The sequence below is a fragment of the Artemia franciscana genome, chromosome 14 (assembly GCF_032884065.1).
Source record: "Artemia franciscana chromosome 14, ASM3288406v1, whole genome shotgun sequence".
Taxonomy (NCBI): Eukaryota; Metazoa; Arthropoda; class Branchiopoda; order Anostraca; family Artemiidae; genus Artemia; species Artemia franciscana.
In genome coordinates, this window is record NC_088876.1 from 35603723 (window position 1) to 35627312 (window position 23590).

Genomic DNA, 23590 nt, shown 5'->3' on the forward strand with positions numbered 1-23590 from the left:
ATTCTGAAACCACCTCGAGTTCAGTAAGCTTTTCAAAATTAAGACTTTCAGCATTAGTAACTAAAAGTTTAGGAAAAACAAACCGATTGGGGAATCGCGACAGGGAAACTTGATGGGTTTGAGAATTTCCTGGGGGGTAGGGTTTTAATTTAATTTTATTATGCTTTGGAGGAGAGGGGTAAGAGAAGGATTTGTTTTGTGGATTTGGATGTGGGGGGACGGGCAAGGATATGGACGAAGCACGAGGACTTATTATATGACAATTATTGGACGCAAAAAATCTCAGACCTGAGTCACGTTTACAGGGTAGGCACGAGGGATAAAACGAATGGGCTGGGGTTTCGTAAGGTGCTGGGAAAGGGGGGCTGGGTGGGAATAGTGATTCATGTCCGTCAAGAAATTGCTGGTTTGCAGCGGAGTAGGGAGGGTATGGGGCAGCATACTGTAAGGGGGAAGGAAATAGGACTTCTGTATACGGAGAGGAGGAGGAGATAACAAGGGATAAGGCGGGGGAGTATGTAATCGGGAAGGGTTTATTAATTGTTGGGCTGAAAATGCAGGGGGATAAGAATGGGTGTCGACAGGAACCTGACCAAGGGGAGGATTCCCATAACATCACAGCATCGATCCGAATATAAGAACTCGAACAACACGAAGACTGAAAATTTGATCACATGCTAGGGAGATACAAAGTCCAAGGTTGATTCGAAGTAACTTGCTAATTGTATCATAAACAAGTCTCAATATAGCATCCATTATACGTGGTTTTGACTTGTCAGCTTTTCCACTAGGGTAATGGTGGAGCAACAGGACAAAGCCAAGTTTGGTGATTTTCACTAAAAGTAAGCAACAGAAACAGGGAAAAGTTATTCCCTGTTTATTTGGACCCTTGACTAAAAACGTCCTATCTAGTCTAAAATTTTCAAGGTCGTAAGTATATTACCCTTTAAATTATTCAATTTTTCATCCTCTGAAAAATTTTACAAAACCGAGATTCGTGGTTCTGCCTTGACACCAACTAATCCAAACTACCTAACATTAGGTAGTATATATACTACCTAATATACTACCTAACTATATTCTATTAATGTATTTTCCAATATTCTAATTTATATTCTAATACAATTTCCACAGAAAAATATGTCGAACTACAAGGAACTAAACAAAAACAAACTGATGAGCCTAAAGTAAAGTGAAAATTATTCAGAGCACACAACAAACAAATTCATATACGTAGAATTTTGTGTTTTGTAAAAGATTAAAACTACTAAAAATACTCTAGAAATACATTATTAATACAAAAATCTAAAAACGAACAGACCAACACTGTCAACATAGAGAAAGAGAGGACAAAAACAAAGAGAGAGAGAGAGAGAGAGAGAGAGAGAGAGAGAGAGAGAGAGAGAGAGAGAGAGAGAGAGAGAGAGAGAGAGAGAGAGAGAGAGAGAGAGAGAGGAACGACAGGAGCGAGAAAGAGTTGATAGATAGACAGAGAGGGAGTGCAGAGAAAAACATGATTAAGGTTCCGTGTCTTACCATGCGAAATGACTGAAGTGCGAGTCTGTTGAACAACCAATGACTTCGACACCAATATCACGGAACTCTTTAACTCTGTCTGAGAAGGCGATAATCTCGGTGGGACAGACAAATGTACTGAAAGAAAGTCATAGCAGTATTTTTATCGACGTCTTCTTAGAATAGAACACATGGCAAAATAAAACAAAATAACGATTTTGGCTGCAAGTGAACGCAGCCTAAAGTTTCTTCCAGATTTTTCCAAGAACAGTATTCTTGAAGAATTTTTTCAATTGCATTTTTGAAACACTGTTTGGTATGTTAAATGCTTTCATTAGCTTCTTCAACCGAATTTTTATTTGGAATTCAAAAATAAAATCGAAATTTTTTGCGCTACTTAAGTTACCACGCTGTGATAGATAGATAGATTTATTCACACGAAAGTTCAATTGGGCCATGGTGACATACACAAAACAAGCGAAAAAATACAAATGTGTATGCAGGTATTAATGCGTGCAGGGGATTCAAGCAAGCCCAATTCTAAATTTATTTATTATTATTTATCATATCATTATTATTATTATAAAACATAATAATATTTATTACTCTTTTCGAAACTGGCATACATTCTCACTATGTTTCCATAAGTGAATCAATTATGTACTGTATTCAAGCCAACAGTTTGACAGAATAGTGGCAATCTAATTTTTATACACACTGTTGAAAAATTTAACAAGCGCAAATCACTAAATACAAAATTACTGAAGTATAAACTACAAAAAGGCCTTACATGGTACAACGCTAAAGTCAATTTTGAGTCAAAGTCAATTTTAAAGTCAAATTATGAAACGAAAACTTCATCCGCACTGATAGAACACCATCAAACACGGAAAAGTTAAAAATGACTGGTCGACGTAAATTTGAATTGCACTACGAATCAGACGCTTAATGCCGGTCAGGATTTAAAATAAGAGCTCCGAGTCACGATGTCCTTCTAAATATCAAAATTCATTGAGATCCGATCACCCACTCGTAAGCTATAAATACCTAATTTCTTCTAATTTCTCCTCTCCCTTTAGCCCCCCAAACGGCCGAATCTGGGAAAACGACTTTATCAAGTCAATTTGTGCAGCTCCCTGACACGCCTACCAATTTTCATCGCCCTAGTACGTCCAGAAGCACCAAACTCGCCAAATCACTGAACCCCTCCTCCCAACTCACCCAAAGAGAGCGAATCGAGTACAATTACGTCAATCACGTATCAAGGAAATTTGCTTATTCTATCCACCAAGCTTCATCCCGATTCCTCCACTCGAAGCGTTTTCCAAGATTTCCCCCTCCAACTCCCCCCAATGTCAAAAGATCTGGTCGGAATTTGAAATAAGAGCTCTGAGACATGAATTCCTTCTAAATATCAAATATCATTAAGATCCAATCACCTATTCGTAAAATAAAAATACCCCAAATTTCACGTTTTCTATGAATTCCGGTTTCCCCCTCCAACTCCCCCCAATGTCACAGGATCTGGTCGGAATTTAAAATTAGAATTTTAAAGCACAAGATCCTTCTAAATATCAAATTTCATTAAGATCTGGTCACCCTTTCGTATGTTACACATTACTTCAATTTTCAAAATTACCCCCCCCCCCCCCCAACTCCACCAAAGAGAGAAGATCCGGTCCGGTTATGTCAGTCACGTATCATAGACAGGTTTTTATATTTGCCATCCAGTTTCATCCTGATCTCTCCGCTTGAAGTATTTTCTAAGATTTCCGGTTCCTCCAACTGCCCCCAACCAATGACGCTGGATCCGGTTGAGATTTAAAATAAGAGATATGAGTTACGAGGTCCTTCTAAATATGAAGTTTCATGAAGATCCGATCACTCCTTCGTAAGTTAAAAATACGTCATTTTTTCTAATTTTTCAGAATTAACCCCCCCCCCCTCCCAATAGAGCGGATCCGTTCCAATTATGTAAATCACGTATCTAAGACTTCTGCTTGTTTTTCCCACCAAGTTTCATCCCAATCCCACCAATCTTAGCGTTTTCCATGATTTTAGGTTCCTCCCCCAAACTCCCCCCAATGTCACCAGATCCGGTCGGGATTTAAAATTAGAGCTTCGAGACAAGACATCCTTCTAAATATTAAATTTCATTGAGATTCGATCACCCATTTTGTAAGTTAAAAATACGTCATTTTTTCTAATTTTTCAGAATTAACCCCCTCCACCTACCCCAAAGAGAGCGGATCCGTTCCGGTTATGTCAATCATGTATCTAGGACTTGTGCTTATTTTTCCCACCAAGTTTCATCCCGATCCCTCCACTCTAAGTGTTTTCCAAGATTTTAGGTTTCCCCCTCCCAACTCCCCCCAATGTCACCAGATCCGGTCGGGATTTAAAATAAGAGCTCTGAGACACGATATTCTTCTAAATATCAAATTTCATTGAGATCCGATCACCCGTTTGTAAGTTAAAAATACCTTATTTTTTCTAATTTTTCAGAATTAACCCCCCCCCCCCACTACCCCAAAGAGAGCTGATCCGTTTCGGTTATGTCAATCATGTATCTTGGACTAGTGCTTATTTTCCCCACCAAGTTTCATACCGATCCCTCCACTCTTAAGTGTTTTCCAAGATTTTAGGTTTCCCCCTTCCCTACCCCCCCCCCCCCCAATGTCACCAGATCCGATCGGGATTTAAAATAACAGCTATGAGACACAATATCCTTCCAAACATAAAATTTTATTAAGATCTGATCAACCATTCGTAAGTTAAAAATGCTTCAATTTTTCTATTTATCCGAATTAACGGGCCCCCCCCACTCCTCCCCAGATAATCAAATCGGGAAAACGACTATTTCTAATTTAATCTGGTCCGATCCCTGATACGCCTGCCAAATTTCATCGTCCTAACTTACCTGAAAGTGCCTGAAGTAGCAAAACCGGGACCGACAGACAGACCGACATAATTTGCGATTGCTATATGCCACTTGGTTAATACCAAGTGCCATAATATGAGGCAAACTAATTTTGTAAAGCTTTGTAGCCACTTAAGTAAGAGAATGATACTTTTACCGTTTGGGAAACGGACAGTAGCCATACTCTTGTTTGTAGTGAAGACATCATTCATTAGAAGTACATAAGCCCTACTCCATGAAGACGACCGTGGTCTAAAAACCGATCCTTAATCCAATTCTCACTTGTCTTTGAATTCTATTCTCCCAATTATTATAATCAAAAACAGATAAACTAATTTGGCAGAACTTTGTAGCCACTGAAGTATGAGCATGATAATTCTAAGCAAGAGAATTGGTTATTTAAGTAAGAGAATGATACTTTTACAGTTAGGAAAATCGGCAATAGCCATACTCTTGCTTGTAGGAAGACACAATTCATTAGAAGTACATAACCCAATTCTTTCGGAAAAAAATCGTGAAAAATTTTTTCGGAAAGATTTTTTTTAATTAATTTTGTTCGTTTTATGATTGCAAATAACTTTCAAGTTTTAAAAAAAACTCCTTATTTCAAAATAAGATTGAAACTTTCATCGATGTAGTAAAACTAAATTAAAAGCAACAATATCAAAGTACAAAAGTATCAAAGTAAAGAAAGTAACAATAAGCAACTTGCACAACTTACAACCCTTAAACCGTAAATCGAAGTTACCACGCAAATCACTGAATCCAAGCATCAAAGCAAACTAAGTATCAAAGTAACAATAATTAAGGTCCGTAACTCAGAGCCATTTCCCCGGGGCTGGGGGAATCAACCACACAAGTGTAGTTATTTGGCCTTTGAACTATTTTGAACAAAATGGCTATCTCCAAATTTTGACTGGATGCGCTTTGGGAAAGTGAGGCGTGGGCTAGTTGGTCAGAATCACTTTTGACTCTTAAAAATAGTTAGAAGTTTCAATTTATGATAGAATGAGCCCCCTACAAAGTTAATACGACCACCCCTTCTCCAGAGCTTACTATTCTAATAATGGGCAACTGACGTAAGATATAACCCTTGCCCCAGGGCTAGGGAAGATTTCTTCACCCTTAAGTTACAGTAATTTGAATTTTAGACTATTGAACAAAATGGCTATTTCAAAATTTTGCAAGATACATTTGGTGAAAAAAGGCACAAGGGAGGGGGGGGGTACAGCTTATTACTTTTTGATCACTTTCAATTCTTAAGAACTTACAACTTACATAAGCTACAATTCTTGTCCCGGGTTCAATGGAGGATTTCTCAACCCCCTAATTTATAGTAATTTGAATTTTGGACTATTCTGAACAAAAATGCTATCTAAAATTTTTTATCGGATGTATTGGGGAAAACGGCGTATGGGGGAGGGGTAGATATCCCCCGATCACTTTTGTTGACTCTTAAAAAGGTAACTAAAACTTTCAATTTCCAGTCAAACGACCCATCTCTGAAGTTCATAGAACTACCCCTTCCATAAAACCTTATATGGCATAGGTTAGAACACTTGCTCCCGGGCTGTCGGGGGGGGGGGGGTGTATGGGACCCGAAACTTTTCTTATTTGATCTTTCAACTATTTGAATAAAATATTGATTGGATGCATTTGGACAAAGAAGGCCTTGGGGGGAGGGGCTAATCGCCCTTCGATCACTTTTGGCTCTTGAGACAGGCACTAGAAATTCTGATTTACGCACGAATAAACCCCCTCTGAAGTTTAAACGACCATCCATTGCATAAAAAACTTTCTATGCCCCGAGGGCACATTTAATAACACTTCCCGCAGGATTCTGGGAGGGGAGCGGTTTTATTCCTCGAGATTTTGTTATATAATCTTTGGTCTATTTTGAATAAAAGGGCTAGATAAAATATTCGATTGGACGCATTTGGGGAAAAGAAGTTGTGAGGGAGGGAGGACTAGTTGCAATCGGATCGCTTTTGACTCTTAAAAGGTGAATTAGAACTTCGATTTCTAATCATTTGAGTCCAAAGTTTATACCACCACCTCTTCCATAAAAACCTTACATGCTGCAACCCTTCCCCTGGCTCTGGGGGGGGGGGGGAATGTTGATAACGAGGTTTTTGTTTTCTTATCGTTGGACTAACTCAAACAAACTGGCTATCTGAAAATGTTCATTTTGTGCATTTGGAGGAAAGTGTGTTTCTTTCAGGGGGGGGTAGATGCCCTCCGTTAACTTTTGACTAATAAAAAAGTAACTAGAACTTCCAAATTCCAATCAAATGGGCTAACTTCGAAGTTTATATGACCACCCCTTAAATAAAAACCTTATACGCCTCAGGGGCATAACTTAAAACACTTGCCCCAGACCCAGATGAGTTATGTCGTCACTAGAGTTTTTATTATCTGACCTTTGATCTATATACAAAACAGTTATTAAAATTTGTATCAGATGGGTTTGGGGAAAAAAAAGGGCGTGGGAGGACTAGTTGCCCTGCGTTCTTTTTTGACTCTTAAAAAGTGAATTAGAACTTTCAATTTCAATTCAAATGAGCCCTCTCCGAAGTTTAAACAAGCATTCCTTCCACAACAACTATATATACCCCCAGGGTATAACTTAAAACGCCTTCCCCCGGGGCTCTGAGGGATTGTGTCGAACTCAGGGTTTTCGTTATATAATCTTTGAACTATTTTAAAACAATGGCTATCTCAAAGTTCTTATCGGAAGGGCTAGAGGGAAACAGGGCGTGGAGGGGGGAGGGGCTAGTTGCCCTCCAATCATTTTTGACTCTTAAAAAGTGAACCAGAACTTTCAATTTCTAATCAAATGAGCCCTCTCTGAAGTTTATACGAGCATCCCTTCCATAAGAACCATATATGCTCCCAGAGCATAAATTACAATGCCTGCCTCGGGGCCCGGGGGTTGTGTCGACACCGGAGTTTTTGTTGTCTAATTTTTGAACTATTAAAAAAATGGTTATCTCAAAATTTGTATCGGATGGGTTTGGGGAAAAGGGGCATGGCGGGGGGGGGCTAATTACCCTCTGATCTCTTTTGACCTATGAAAAGTGAACTAAAACTTTCAATTTCCAATCAAATGAGCTCTCTATGAAGTTTATACGAGCTTCCCTTCCATAAGAACAATACATACCCCCAGGGCATAACTTACAACACACGCCCCCGGGCCCTGGGGGGTTGTATCGACACCGAAGTTTTCTTATCTGACCTTTGAACTATTTTCAGCAATATGGCTATGTCAACATTTTTATCGAATACATCTGGGGAAAAGGAGCGTGAGGGGGGGCTAGTTGCCCTCCAATCCCTTTTGAATCTCAAAAACTGAACTAGAAATTTCAATTTCTAATCAAGTGAGCCGTCTCTGAAGTTTATACAAGCACCCTTCCATAAAACCGTATAAAACCCCAGGGCATAACTTATAACGCCTGCCCCCCAGCCCTGGGGAGTTGTGTCGACCCCGGAGTTTTCTTTTGAACTATTTAAAAACATATGACTATCTCAAAGTTGGGATACTTATTAGATGGGTTTGAGGAAAAAAGGGCGCGGAGAGGGGGCTAGTTGCCCTCCAATCTCTTTTGACTCTTAAAAAGTGAACTTTCTACTTCCAATCAAGTGAGCCTTCTCTGAAGTTTATACGAGCATCCTTATATAAGAATGCTATATATACCCCCAGGGTATAACTTACAACACCTGCCTCCGGGCCCTGGGGGGGGGGTGTATCGACACCAGAGTTTTGTTATATCATCTTTTAACTATTTTTTACAAGACGGCTATCTAAAAATTTTTGTCGATGCACTTGGGAAAAAAGAGTATGGGGAGAGGGAGCTAGTTGCCCTCCTATTACTTTTGACTCTTAAAAAGGGCACTAGAACTTCCAATTTCCAATCGAATGAGCCCCTCCGAAGTTTATACGACGACCCATTCCCTATGAAGTGCCTCTGGAAAAAAACAACAACAAAAAACAACATTGGAGCCTACGGCCTTTACTATAGGCAACGCTACAGCGTTGCCTCCGATATATGAGTTCCATTGTCATATCGATGGGAGTCATAAACCACGGTATGCTGGCATAAGTTTTAGGCCATGACAAGTTTACGTGATAAAAAGTACTTAACCGGACTTTCACTTTGACGTCTAATATAATAACTAAATATAAAAGCTCCATGATTTTAAAAAGTCCCAGATTGTAAAAGTTATAGATGCAATTTTTAATCTATTGATTAATTTTATACTTACAAATCTAGAGGGTAGAAAAAAAAGACGACATATTTCCCCTTGTAATCAGCCAGGCTAATTTCTTTGAATTCTCCATTGACCACAGCCATTCCCTTGAATTGTGGGGCTGGTTTTCCAATAGCCGGGACGATGTTAGACATGGTTGCCTAATAATAAAAATGAGCAATCTCAAATTACAATTAATCATGTATATTATAATATTCTTGCAAACGTTCAGTGATGAACCTGCAAGCTAAAACGAATTTCCGCGTCATGAGGAAGCATTGTGGAAAGATGAAATGAAATGGCCAATGAATGTTTTAATATACTAACCACTATACGAATAACATATAATAAATGAAATATTTATGTTTTTATTAATAACTAATATATATTAATTAATAACTAAATAAGCAGTGATTAAATGATAAAATAAGCAATAGAATAAAATAAGTAATAACTAAATAAATAATATAATAACTAATAACATAAATATAAAGGTTGTTATTATATTATTATAATGAAATTATAAATGAAATAAACGAAAAATGAAACATACAGATAAATGAATCGCATGATTTTAGCTAGATTATATGATGCAACTGGGCTGCCGCATAAGCTGTATGTTGTACCGTTCTGGCGAATGCTTCAGAAATTTGATACTAAAAAATCGGCTCTATTCCTTTCGTTATGCAAAGTATCTCTTGAGACTACCTTTGTGAACGCGTAATTCATGTAATAGCCTTCCTTGTAAAGTCACAAAACCATGTCAGGCCGTTCGAAAATTTGGTCATCCCTCCTGCGGCCGTATGTAAATAAATATAAATGAACAATTATTATAAAATCACTGTAGAAAATTTTTACAAGCCATGCATGTCATGTTATCCAATTTTATTATTATTATAATTATAGACCTTGTGATTAATTACAGTTGTCATTAAGCTTATTTAATGAACTCTCTTTCTTCATGTTCTTTCTCTATTTTTATGAGCAAATGCTTTACAAGTTATGTTTTAAAATGTTTAATAGTTTAATGCTATGAGACTTGTTTTATAAACCCCCTCCTACAGGCTATGGAACCTCTGTGAGGATTTTTAGATTGTATTATTATCATTTGAAAATAAATCTATCTAATCTATAGATTTTGAAAGCATATTCGACAAGATTAAATCTATTCGCGGGTTGGTATTATCGTGTGTATTGGAAAAACTTATGGCCAGCTAGACAGGGTGAAAGGTCGTCTTGATAAACAGACACTAGTTAAAACTTAAACTTCGATGTTTGAACCTATATATTTTTCATCGGTCTATTTTTCAAGATTTTAAGTAAAAGTGATAAAAAGCATATCCGTGTGTACTTATTCAAGTTTTGTAAATATTTTCTTGGAATCCCACAATGGTTCAAAAACAGGTATATTATCCGAAAAATTTGGAATATTTGATATTAATATTAAAATGTATCAACAATAAGACCGATTTTTCACACCTAGAAAAAACACAAGCAATTTTTCCCTTAACTGTCTTGTTTGATGGATATATAGTTCTGTCGCTATACCTTTAATAAAACTGAGCCATTTATTAAGAGTGTTTATGCGTTATGTATTATGAGTGTCTTAGTATTATGTTTTAGCTAGAGAAAGGCTATATCTATTGCAACGCAAAGACCACTTGTTGGATACAATTGGTGAATTTTCTTTTATTTATTTCTGGCTGTTTTTTAGATTCAGTATCTATTCTGCTCTTTCTAGGTTCATTCCGAAAGGTTAGATTTTGTTTATTTGTTTTTTTTTCTTTTATGAGCACTGAGGTCGACTTGGCGGAGGTCATTGTCGAAATATTTGCTTGTTCTTCGTCTTCATATTTTGCCACTGGCTCAGAAAATCCTCATTTTCTCACCTATTCGATTTTATTTTATTATATCCTTTCCTCTCTTGGTTTCATAAGTAGGGCAGAGGAAGCAACAGCCCCTCTAATATACGCAATAATTTCTGTTTATTTAAACTTTAATGTTGCTCCTTACTTTCAGTAGGAGAAACATGTTTTTTCTAAATCAAACGCCTTAACAAAACTGCTCAAGTTTTAAATAAGCAACATAGAACTAAATTTACATTGGAATGATTCAATAAAGAAAAACAGGTTTAGGGCGCAACAGAATTGTTTAGGGCGTTAGTTTTGAAATAAAATCCAAAAAAGTAAGGATGAATCAGCAATGTCCAACTCTCAAATGCAGGAATATGTCCAAGGAAGACGTTCATAGTTCATTTTTCTAAAATCCTTCCATCTTCTTTTTTTTTCGTCATAAAATATACCCCGACCTTTCCAAAGTTGTCACCTATTACTTCGCTCAGACATGTAAAAAGGTGGGCAACCTCAAAATATTTTGATTTTATGGACATATAATTTAGTCTTATAATTTACTTTTTTAATTATTCGACAACTTTCTCTCCTCCCTGAAATATTTCCCTTCCCAGTATAAATACGTGCTTACGGGGTTGATAAAAGCCCAGTGTTTATTTTCTTTCTGAAACATACACCCTATTACAAACATACACCCTATTACAATATTCAAATTAGTTTCTACAAACCAAAAAGCCCGTTATATGCGAGAAAACAAAACTCATTTTTTTAACATTGAATAAGAAAAAATAAAAATTTATTTTAGCTCGTCAAGATCTTTTAGTGCTGAGCTAGCATAAGATCTTCTCTTTGGTACTTGTGTATTATTCCGAACACACTCGAGAAATTTGCACGCGAGAAAAATCGGTTTGTCTGTCTGTAATCGGTTAGAATTAGCTAAGTCTAAGTGAGAAAAACTACGATACAGCTATATTTTAATCAAATATTTAATATACAGAGGTGGTAAGTGGTTAGGTATTTAATATAATGCGTTCTGGTCTGCCTGCTTTACATAATTTTTTGCTGTAGTTTCAGAAATTGTGTTTTTTAAGTACTATATTTTCATTGTTTTTTTTTTTTATATTTCATTATGATTAACCTAACTTCACTTCTCGAATGTGTTCGGGAAAATACACAGGTACTTTTTCTTTGACTGCCCGTGCGTGACAAAATATGAAACAATTGCCAGAGGCATTTTTTTCAAGATATTATGGAGACAGCCGGAACGGGTAGGCTAGATGAGCCCACCCCAACTAAGAGACTCATATCACAGGCTCTTCTCTATTTCAAAGAATTAAACCCTTTACAAGATTATTTCTAACCAGCATGTAGCTTTCTATGCGACATTTTATCCACTGCCTTTACACCTAAGGGGAACACACGGGCACCAAAAGTTTATCTATAATATAGGACAATCTCTTAAACCCTTCAGTTATTTGGAGTTTTACTGACATTACGGAGAGACAATCCACCTACTAAATTACGAAGGAACTTCTCAAGACAGTAGTTCAAAATGGGGTTTCTTTTCTTGTATAGTACCAGATCTTTTTTTCAACTTATCTTTCAACAAAAGAAAATAACTTATGAAGTAATTCTGGATACACCACTAACAGAATTCTCCCTGAGATCTGTAAAATTTTAACCACGACTTGACGGCTAAACAGCATATCTTGGGGTTGCATAAGCATTGACCTTCAGCAATAAATACAAACGGATAATTCATCTTGCACTTAGTTTTCAGTTACGCCCATAAAAAAAAGACAAACCCTTTAACCACACCCAGTCAAAAGGCGTATCAATTTTTGTGTCTAGTTCAACAGCGTAGCCACTGTTCGCATACTTAAAAGGGCTTAAAGTACCAAAGACACCAAAATGTAAACATATTTAGCACTCTGGGTCTATCTTACGCCTGTTCATATCAGCCAATCCGGTTTTCTTGCGAGTTTTCTATTAGTTGCTACAAGAATTTTTAGTTAGAATCCATCAGCAGTACAGTATTGCCAATGATAAGCAAAAAAAGAAAAAAAAAAAACCGAAACTATTTTCTATGAATCCCAGTGCTTTTCACTCGTGAAAATACAAATTTACATATTCTGTTGATTGTTATATTAATGAAAATCTTCAGCCATTTTTTAAGCACATACTTAGCACTCTGGGTTTATCTTACGTCTGATCATACCTAACAATCCCGGTTTCCTGCGAGTTTACTTTTAATTACTACAAGCATTTTTTAGTTAAAATCTATCAGCAGTACAATATTGCCAATGATAAAGCAAAAAAAAAAAAAAAAAAATCCCCCCCCCGCAACCACCAATTAGCACATCAGAAATATGTAGCCTAATGCTGAACTGGAATTAACACTGTACAATGGAAAGCATAAATAATACAATTATACATCATGATTTATAATATAATGATATATATATATTACATAATAAGAGTGACAGGTAATGGTAACAGGTAACGGGTAAATTTTGGGTTAACTCATAACGGACAATGTGTACGGAAGTTGCCTGAACTTGCAGATGAAAAAGCATCCTAAGCCTAACAGGTCTACCCACCTAGAGTCTCAGGCAGGTTGAACAAGTTTAAAGATTAAAAACTAAGTGGTGTCAACTGTAGCCATTTCAATTTCCAAGGACCAGGCTGCCTAGTTCTTCAAGCAAGTGTCTATGGGTATAATTCCATAGTTGTTGTGTGCAGGAATATGTATTTTTCTATGCTCATAAATTGATCTACTATCTCAGAATTGACAATCAATGGAAAATTTGGCCAAGTTATAAGGGATTATTGGATTAAAAAAGACCATAAAAAACATCAAGTGACATACTCCCTTCATCCTAGCTAAATTATGTTGTAAAGTGCAAATTTACCAAATATTATTTTGTGTTAGAGAACATTGATACCCTCAGGATGATTTCTGATTTAACTAGAGTTCAGAGAAAGATTCCAATGTGTCTGAACTCTAACCTGAACACTAGTTTCCTAGTGTTCAGAACACTAGAACACTAAAGATTCCTAACCTGAACACCGAGTTTAAGTATACATGTTGGACAACCTATTTTGTTTATCAATATATAATGATATTTAAACTACCTTCTAGTAGTAATTTAAAATACCTTCTAGTAGAAGAGTAAGCTAGATACTAAACTATTATACTTTTGAAATATTTCTTGTCGCGATTTGCAGGAACTGAAATTTCTGCCTTCTTGCTTTACTGTGAGTCAAACTTGTTCATTATTCAAACAAGTAGATATCTATTCTGAACCAGCCCAGAATGACATACCATGTACTATTCAAATACAATCAGAGCCAAACCTAGGGTTAGTAGTGCCTGGGGAAAACATAACTACATTGCACCCCAATATAAACAAAAACAGCCAAATCAAAGCAGAAAATTGTATTAAAACAGACAACCCCTCTGCATTGCCGCCTATATAGGCAACCCCTTTGCCTTGCCACCCAAGGCAGTGGCCCTGGTTGCCCTAACCCCTCTGAACAGCTCTGATTGTAATTTGTTATGTTATGGCAAGACAGTAATAGATGTTTGTCAAAGTAATTTACATTTCTAATATAAAAAGCATAACAGGTATATGCTACTATTATATAATAACAATGAGGTAGATTTATATCAAAATATTCACGGAAATCACACAGCCTACTAGGAATCTTATATTAGCCTACAAAAGGTACCAGTGGAAGTCATTGAGTCTGCAAAGCTACTAATAGGGTACATCTTGATACTTTCTTTTAGAGCCATTAATATTTGTGTTGCGAGAGCAACACTTTGGTTTCATCGTGTTTTTTTTTCCTAGCACCACGATTTCAGTTTATTCCTAGAAAGTGGTAAGGGTCTAACCTCTGCGGTTTTTACGGAAAGTGTGGACCTTGGGCCGGATTGATGAATATGACTTTGCATTTTGGAAAGCTTCGTAGAACTCTTGCCTGGGGCCAAAAATCTATTGTTTCTACCCATTTTTGTTCGTGATTTCAGCTGAGTTTATAATTCGGTTTTTCGCACTTTGAATTGCGGTAGAGAAATAGTATCAGATGTGCCTCTTAAACTTAAGTTCTCTCATTGCTAAAGAAATTAAGAGTTTATCCTTTGCTCCTTTCTAAGTGATGACGTTAGAAACTTGGCCTACGACAAGAGTCAACTTTTGAAGTGATACAGATGGATTTTTTGTTCGACGGCACTCGATAGCTCTTGACGAGCTGATCAAAGTACATGTCATCCATTTTTTGGTAGAAAAATTCTTTCATGAGATATATCGGTTTAAAATTCTAAAGGGGTTGACAACTTCAGTAGTAAGGTACACGCTGAAACCAAAAATAGGCTGATACAGAAATGGTGTCAGACGTGCCTCTTAAACTTTAAAAGTTCTCTCATTGCTACTAAAGAAATTAGAGTTTATCCTTTGCTCTTTCTAGGTGATGACGTTAGAAAATTGGCCTTCGGTAAAAACTAACTTCGGTTTGAACTAAGACAGATTGATTTTTTTTTCCACGGCAGTCGATAGCTCTTGATGAGCTGATCAAAGCATATCTCATCCATATTTTGGCAGAAAAATTCCTTCATGAGATATACCAGTTTGAAAGTTTAAAGGGGTTGACAACTTCAGTAGTAAGGTACACACTGAAACCAAAAATAGGCCGATACCAATTGTGAGACATATAGGGAAGTTTTAAGCAACAGTCGGCTGTTAGCTCATAATCATCTTCGGCAATGAGGGGTTCGCAACTTTTGCTAGTTGGTGTACCTATTATTTGTTTCCAGTGTATTTGATGAAGGACCAATTTGGTTCCAGTGGTAAGACATGTTGGGTACTTGTAAGTCTTCAGCGATGAGAGGTTTACAACTTTTGCGAGTCGGTGTATCTAGTATTTATTTTAAGATCTTACAGATTAGCAACTTCAGAGTTTAATCGAAGCGAGGAAAAGTGTTGCTCTCGCAACACTTTACTCGGCGAAGCCGAACTAAGGTTGCCGTAACACCTCACGTTGCCAATGCAACGTAGATCTAGTTACCTTTAAACTGCTTCATGATTAAAAGATCCTGGAGTGCCAAAAATTCCAAAAACATCAAGACTAGGCCTAGCCTAGCCAAGCTCTTTCCAAGATGCCTTGCTTAAATTTATTTTCCAAAGAGCTTCGCTGAACTAGGTTCCCATTTTTTTTTTTTTTTTTTTTTTTTACCAAAACAATCAAGAAACCAACACTTTAGATGGTTAAATGCTGATTTTTTTTTGTTCATTTTTCGCTGTTTATCAGTACAGGTTCTTTATTTTTAAATTAAATAAAAAAAAAACAAGTTTTTGTAACGGAAAGTAAGGAGCGACATTAAAACTTAAAACGAACAGAAATTACTCCGTATAGGAAAGGGGCTTTTCCTCCTCAACGCCTCGCTCTTTACGCTAAAGTTTGACCCTTTCTCTTAACTCTACTTTTTAAAACAGTAAAAACTTTAGCATAAAGAGCGGGGCATTGAGGAGGAAAAGCCCCTTTCATATACGGAGTAATTTCTGTTCGTTTTAAGTTTTAATGTCGCTCCTTACTTTCCGTTACAAAAACTTGTTTTTTTATTATTTAATTTCTGGACGTTTTTGAAATAATGCATGTTTTGATCTTGGCTCTCCGCACATAAATAATTAAAACGAAATTTGCATATTAATTAATTGCAATTAATCGGAAGATTTTGAGAAAAAAGAAGCGAAGGAGGAGGCCTAGTTGCCCTCCAAGTTTTTGATTACTTAAAAAAGCAACTAGAACTTTTAATTCTTTACAAACGTTTTCAACGGTAAAAAATATACGTAATGAGGGGGTTCAACCCTTGTCGATACCTCGCTCTTTACACTAAAGCTTAGATTATGTCCCATTCCTTAAGAATGACCTCTGAATCACAAAGGCCGTATAATAAATAGTTGAAATTACTAAAAATACTTTAGCGTAAAGAGTGAGGTATAACGAGGAGGTAAACCCCTCATATGCATAATAATTTTTGTTTGTTTTAAGTTTTAATGCTGCTCCTTACTTTCAGTAGAAAAAACTTTTCATAGTTATTTTTTCATTGTTTTTTCAAATAAAGCTAGAAAATCCTGGGCCCCTTTATTGAAATTCTCTTCCCCCATGAGAAGTCTCTCCATGGAAATATCCTCCAACGTAACCCCCCTCCCCTCAACCAAAAAAATACCCCTGAAAACGTCTGTACACTTCCCAGTAGCCATTACTGTATGTAAACACAGGTCAAATTTTTCAACTTGCAGCCCCTCCCACGGGGACTGCGGGGAAGAAAGTCGTCCCTAAAGACATAGTTATTAGGTTTTTCAACTATGTGAATAAAATGGTTATCTCAGAATTTTGATCTGGTGACTTTGGAGAAAAATGAGCGTGGAAGGGGACTAGGTGCCCTCCAATTTTTTGGTCACTTAAAAAGAGCACTAGAACTTTTAATTTTCGTTATAATGAGCCCTCTCGCAAGATTCTAGGACCACTCAGTCGATACGATCACCCCTGGTGGAAAAAAACCAAAATACAAACAAATAAACACGCATCTGTGATCTGTCTTCTGGCAAAAAATGCGTAATTCCACATTTTTGTAGATAGGAGCTTGAAACTTCTACAATGGGTTCTCTGATACGCTGAATCTGATGGTGTGATTTTCGTTAAGATTGTATAACTTTTAGGGGGTGTTTCTCCCTATTTTCTAAAATGAGGCAAATTTTCTCAGGCTCGTAACTTTTGATGGGTATAACTGATCTTGATGAAACTTGTATATTTAAAATCAGCATTAAAATGCGATTCTTTTGATGTAACTATTGGCATCAAAATTCCATTTTTTTAGAGTTCCGGTTACTATTGAGCCGGGTCGCTCCTTACTACAGTTCGTTACCACGAACTGTTTGAAAATTGACTACGAACTTGCCTGATGAAATACCGTATATAAACCGGCAATGTTTCCCTTTAAAAAATGAATTACGGTTTTTCACACTTATTTAAGATGGCTGTGTAATTATATATGGCATGTAATTATATATGTAATTATATGTGGCTGTGTATATTTATATGGCTGTGTAAGCGTCCACTTGACCAATCTAATGAATTAGTTTTCATTTTAGTGGCTAATTATATATGGCTGTGTAATTATATATGTAATGTAATTATATATGTAATTATAAATGGGTGTGTAAGCTTCCACTTGACCAATCTATTGAATTAGTTTTCATTTTAGTGGCTAATTATATATGGCTGTGTAATTATATATGGCATGTAATTATATATGTAATTATAAATGGCTGTGTATATTTATATGGCTGTGTAAGCTTCCACTTGACCTATCTAATGAATTAGTTTTCATTTTAAGTGTCCTCGGTACTTTAACCATTCATTATAGATTTACATCCTTCACGGAACTGTAATATAATTGCGTCAATTAGACACGGAAAGAGAAGTTATTTAGAAAATATTGGTCGACTGCTAGCGGGCTGGCTACAGGATGAAATTTAGAGAAAAGTATTTAAATGATTTCACATTGAAAAATTGAAGGTCCACCTGTATTATTCAGAAGACACCCGAGAAGTTTGCTGAATGTATGATCTATGAAAACCGGTTTCATACCCCCAAAGACAAGTAAAGGGTAATAGAAAGCACTTAACTTGTATCTGGTTTTAGGTTACTTTAGGTTAGGTTACTTTACACCCCCCTTAATATGCAAATATATAGTCCAAATTACATTATTATACAAAAGGAAGCATTACATTTTCATCATATTTTGGTATATTTCATTAAAACTGAACCATCTCCACTTCTCGAGCGTGTTCTGAATAATACAGGGGCACGAAGTTGGAAAGTAATTCACTGACACGTCTGTTTTTGTCACAGTCAGGTTCGACTCCATATTCAAATAAAATTATGTCGAGAGTCTTTTAAACATGACGGTAGGAAGTTTAATTATAAAATTACCATACTTTAAAAGGATTAATCATACAATAAAACTCTTCATAGAATAAGACAAACAATGGTAATTCCCTTGAATTTTATCTTTATAACTATTTATGAACGCAAGTCACTAATCTCATAGCAATTAACTTTTTACTGTGGAACTTCGCTTGTATTAGAACGCAACATATTGCAATGCCAAAAGGGATTAACAACAGTTACGTAGTATGTTGAAAGTGAAAGTCCTTAATTTCTTTGCGTAAAAAACACGGAATAAAGATTATTCTCAAATCTTTCCATAAACTTCAAATTCAATAAAAGGTTACATCTCGTAGATTTATCACTGGTACCAACATCCTGTAATATATCCAAATCCCGTACTGTATCCACACACAATTTGGCTGTGATAATTGTAAGTGCCACATCTGCCATTTTGGTCGAAAACGAATTATGTATGTGTCGTGGGTGGGTAAATTCAGAACGACGAATTGAATTGCGCATTCAGAATTGTCCTAACTTCTACCGTTACGAAAAAAGAAAAGAAAAGACATACGCCAGTTTTGACGGAAGAGGATTATCGGCTTAGCCAAAGTCCAAAAATTTTACTCTCTAGTACATTCTTTTGTTAGGCGGCAAATCGGTCAAATACAAAGGTATCAGTTTTTTCGTCGCTTCAACTAAACAAACATAAGAAGGTTGAACTTAAGGGGTTTCTCACTCAAAATTACGATTAGGCGCAGGCTGTCCTTAGCAATTCTTCTTGTAATTATTTATACAATATAATTTTGTATATGTATTTATTAACCGGCAGTTTGATGTCTGCACGCTACTTATTCTCTAGACTCTGTTTAAATAGGTTACAACTAACTAATACTTGACTGAATCGCTCCTGAACAAGCCGAGTGGTTAGTCCCTTGGTGTAATTTATGCATTCTCACACGTTCCGATCAAAGCTGGATCTAGTCTTTTGAGGGGAATTTTTGACTTCGGAACACAAATATGTAAAGCATTTGAAGGGACTGCAGTCAGGAAGTATATATTATGGAAATAAGTTTCTGATTGCTGAATAGAAAATTTTTCGCTCTATTTTTTTGATACCCCACAACAACAGTGTCAAGTATAGCGATCTAGAATGCAAACCCGAAACAGGTTTTATAATTATTTTAGAATTATAAAAAAATTAATTGTCAGCTTTAAGATTTGATTTGATCAAAATATACATCAGATTTTTTAATTATTAAAAAAAAAAGATTATTGATAACACATTTCCAATGATCTCACCAGGATTTAGGCCATATAAAGTTTTTTTTTTCAAATTAGAACATAGTTTAAAATTTTAAAGCTTTATAAATTGAGAATGAGCAAAGGAGTGAAGCTCAAAACCCTTTCCTTGCGCCTCATTTGGTTAACAGTCTACAGAAGCGGCTCTTATGAGGGACATACTAATACGAAGCATTACCATTCAATTCCTCAATTGATGTATTTTCCAAATATAATATTTGCTACACTTACAATACACCCCACCCCTCTAAATATGTAGCCCTAGGTTATATACGAAGCAAAAATCACAATAAAACAACGAAGTTCTTACTCTACGATATGCTCTATGATTCTGTGAATACAATCTTATGTTTCCTTCCATTATTATCCATAATTCGAAGTTATTAAATGATCTCATATTTTGCAATCGGATAATACTTTTGACAGATGAAGCATGCAGCTACCCATGAATAAGAAATACGAAGCATTAAGGGAGAAAAAAACAGAGAAATATATTATTATAATGTATATAACAAAATATATTATTTAGGGATACATCAGGGATCATTCGGGGAGAGTGATGCATTGTCAGAGAAGCGAATATATACTTGGAAAGGATATCTTTTACGGAACGAAATGACACTAATCTTGAGTTTCACTCCGTCGGCTTGAACTTGATGCAGTACTTGTCGGTTTTTAGAAACATATTCAAGAATTGCAATTTGGTTGCATCTCAGAAAACCGGTTTCATGGCTACAAAAACAAGTTACAGATGATAGAATGCACTGGAATTACACAAAAGGCATATGACATAAAGAATGTGGGCTATATATTTACGCATTAGGGGGGGGGGATGACATTATTTTTATAAAATCCTAAAAAGGGCTTATGCCAGATTTGCCTCTCATCCGGACTATATGTCTAAAGTGTTATTTTATCATCATGTTTTGTTATATTTCAGTAGGATTAACCTAACTTCACTTCTTAGGTGTGTTTCGAATAACCAATAAGAAACCAGTTTTTGTCTTGCAGGGCACAGCTTAATTCTTGAGTTTTTCCAGTAAACCAACAAGTACCCTCGACGATATCAGGATTCCTGTATCAAACATAACAGTTGCAACATATATATATATATATATATATATATATATATATATATATATATATATATATATATATATATATATATATATATATATATATATAAATCTTGCAGCTCCATAGCATCTTTTAAGAAAGGTTGTACATACATAGAGTAGCAGCCCTCCAGAAGGAGACATCCAAAAAAGACGGCAATTTTTAGATTTCTAATTTTATGCTCTTTTCATGGCTAAAATCGCGTTTGTGAATTGGTCTAACATATAGCGCTGAGATGTATAGGCGATCAAACTAAAAGAAAATACTCACACAATAAAATCCTTACTTTAAAATATAACACATATTTATATTAATCAGGTGTGTTTCCTCCCATTTGTATTCTCATTTTTAACTAATCTAAATAGTGTTTTTAGCCAATATTCACTCAGGCTAAAACCGGTTATTCAACACAATCACTCAGGCTAAATTGGATATGTTGCGTCTACACAGCATAACCGGTTTTACGATGAATAAAACAATGGAAAGAACAACAAACGAATATTTTATTAGGACTATATATTTGTCCATCAGGGAGGGGGAGGATGCATTGTCAAGTTAATGACCATTTTTTTGAAAAGGAGCAGAAAACAAATAATACAATGTTCTCATTTATACTTTATGTAACTTTTGTTTATAGCCTAGAGCTACATGTAGGACTATAAGGGGGGTGTCAAATACAATAAAAATAGCAATCTAAAAATGCCTATTTTTTATTCCAGCATATCTCATTTTGGAAATCTGCTACTCTACCTAACATGAAAGGTTTTTAATTTACCCTTATAGATAAATGCACCCATAATTTTCTATCTAGAAAAGAGCAAACTGCAACTTGCTTAGCACTGAAGCACAATAAGCAAATACTAATAAGAAACAGGTTCTAATAAGTACTGACTGATCTTATCTCAAACAGTAAGCTGCACGAAAATATGGACCAATCCCACATTCTAGGGCTATAATGAGAAGGTTCAGATGGCTAGGACACGTTCTGCGGATGAGGGATGACAGATTGTCCTTGGCAGGCAACCGTCTAGGGCCAAAGGAAAAGAGTATTTTGGACATTTACCAATTTGCGGACATTCACAATAATATATATTCACATACATGCACAACTATTGCATGTTTAAAGATAAGAAATAAAAAAACATACACGAGGAGAGAGATCGATTGCACCAACTTTTGAAGCCAAATACTCAGACATTTCCTCTTTCACTTCCTCAAACGTCGAAATTACAATTGTTGGCACAATTCCAATTCTTTCAGTATTCTCAGTACCACAGCTGATTAATGACTGAGGTGCTATAGGTTTTTGTTCGACAAGTGATTCATTCTGAATCGTTTCTTTAGCGGATTTGTGTTTATTTTTTGAACAACCATTCCCCATTATTTTCACAAGTGCTAATGGAATACACAGCAAGTTATTAGTTTTTGCTCACTTATAGATGTTTATCACTGAAAACTCATGAGGCAAAAATTACTTGAACGAAAGTCATTTACCAATTTAGCTTTTAAATATTCACTTTTAAAAATTACGGATAACTTACATTGGATAAGGCTAATTACCGACAATAAAAGTCGAACAGCTAAGAGGATTATCAACAACGCATGTGTTGTACTTTGGAATAGGGAACTACTGATAAAGATTCCCTTAATTAATTTGTATTTTAAAGCTAGCCAATTTCGCAAATTTATGGTGAAAGCATAATGAAATCTTCTTCAGCCAATACGTTTCAAACCTTTGGGGTAGGTGACTTATGAGTAGGTGGGATAGGTGAGTTTACCCATGTGAAATTAACAGGACTCCCACTTAAGCATACCTGCACACGGGGGGGGGGGAGTTATTCGCTTAAGATTGGCTAGAAAACCTTTTAGCATAAAAGTATGAGAAACTAAGACCAAACATCGCACTTTTGGTGATTTACGTCAATCCTCTAGGAAGACATCTGACACTCATTTAAGTTTTCGTCCTCGCATTCCCAGGATTTCAAGGATTATCTGATGAACCAAAGAAAATCTCGAAAAAGCTCCATTAGAATAAACATCAGTTTCAGTATGTGTACCCATAAACCCATGAAACCCGCTTGTAAAAATGGTGAACATAAAGACAGTAAGAATCCACAACCCTGAGTATCGTTTAGAAACCCCTGTCTCACCTCCTTCAAGGAGGTGAAACCCCCATTCAAATAATCAAATTTAAGTATATTTTCCCAATTCATCCCAAATAGGGAAAATTTAAAAACAGTACCATTGAAGAATTGACTTAAATAGTTTTGGGGGTTTCAAACTCTCTCGTTGGGAAAACATCTGATATCCCCCTGGTAAATTTTAATAACGCCCACCCATACAGATAGGGTTGTGGTTCCCCTTACAAACTTGCCAAATGACTTGGAAAGAGTTGTCGAATAAAAAACAAATAAACGAAAAAAAAAATGCTTTCATTTTTTATTGCCAAGTACATGACGCAGGGAATACTGAGCATAAGGTATCTTGGATCTTAGGATTTCTACAATCCCCCACCGAAATTTCTTATATATTTTCACATTATCAACCAACTGTCGCTCCACCATAAATCAATTGCAGCGTACATGCTAAATCATACTCCATTCAAAAAACTACCTGATTCCTCTCCCAATATTTGGCTATGTCCACCAGTTTATTTATTTTTTTTTTTTTAGTACAAGAAGCCAAT

General features: G+C 36.0%; 1 protein-coding gene across 1 annotated transcript in view; it reads right to left on the reverse strand.

The window, feature by feature from the left end:
* Nucleotides 1-22463, reverse strand: part of LOC136035646 (peroxiredoxin 2-like) — a 40809-nt gene extending 18346 nt beyond the window's left edge. The window contains exons 1-3 of the mRNA XM_065717551.1: nucleotides 22052-22463; nucleotides 8699-8844; nucleotides 1537-1653 (exon numbers count right to left, since the gene is read on the reverse strand). Coding sequence (XP_065573623.1) covers nucleotides 1537-1653; nucleotides 8699-8844; nucleotides 22052-22285 — 497 coding nt within the window. The 5' untranslated portion in view covers nucleotides 22286-22463. The remainder of the gene's footprint in view (nucleotides 1-1536; nucleotides 1654-8698; nucleotides 8845-22051) is intronic.
* Between the last annotated feature and the right edge of the window lie 1127 nt (nucleotides 22464-23590).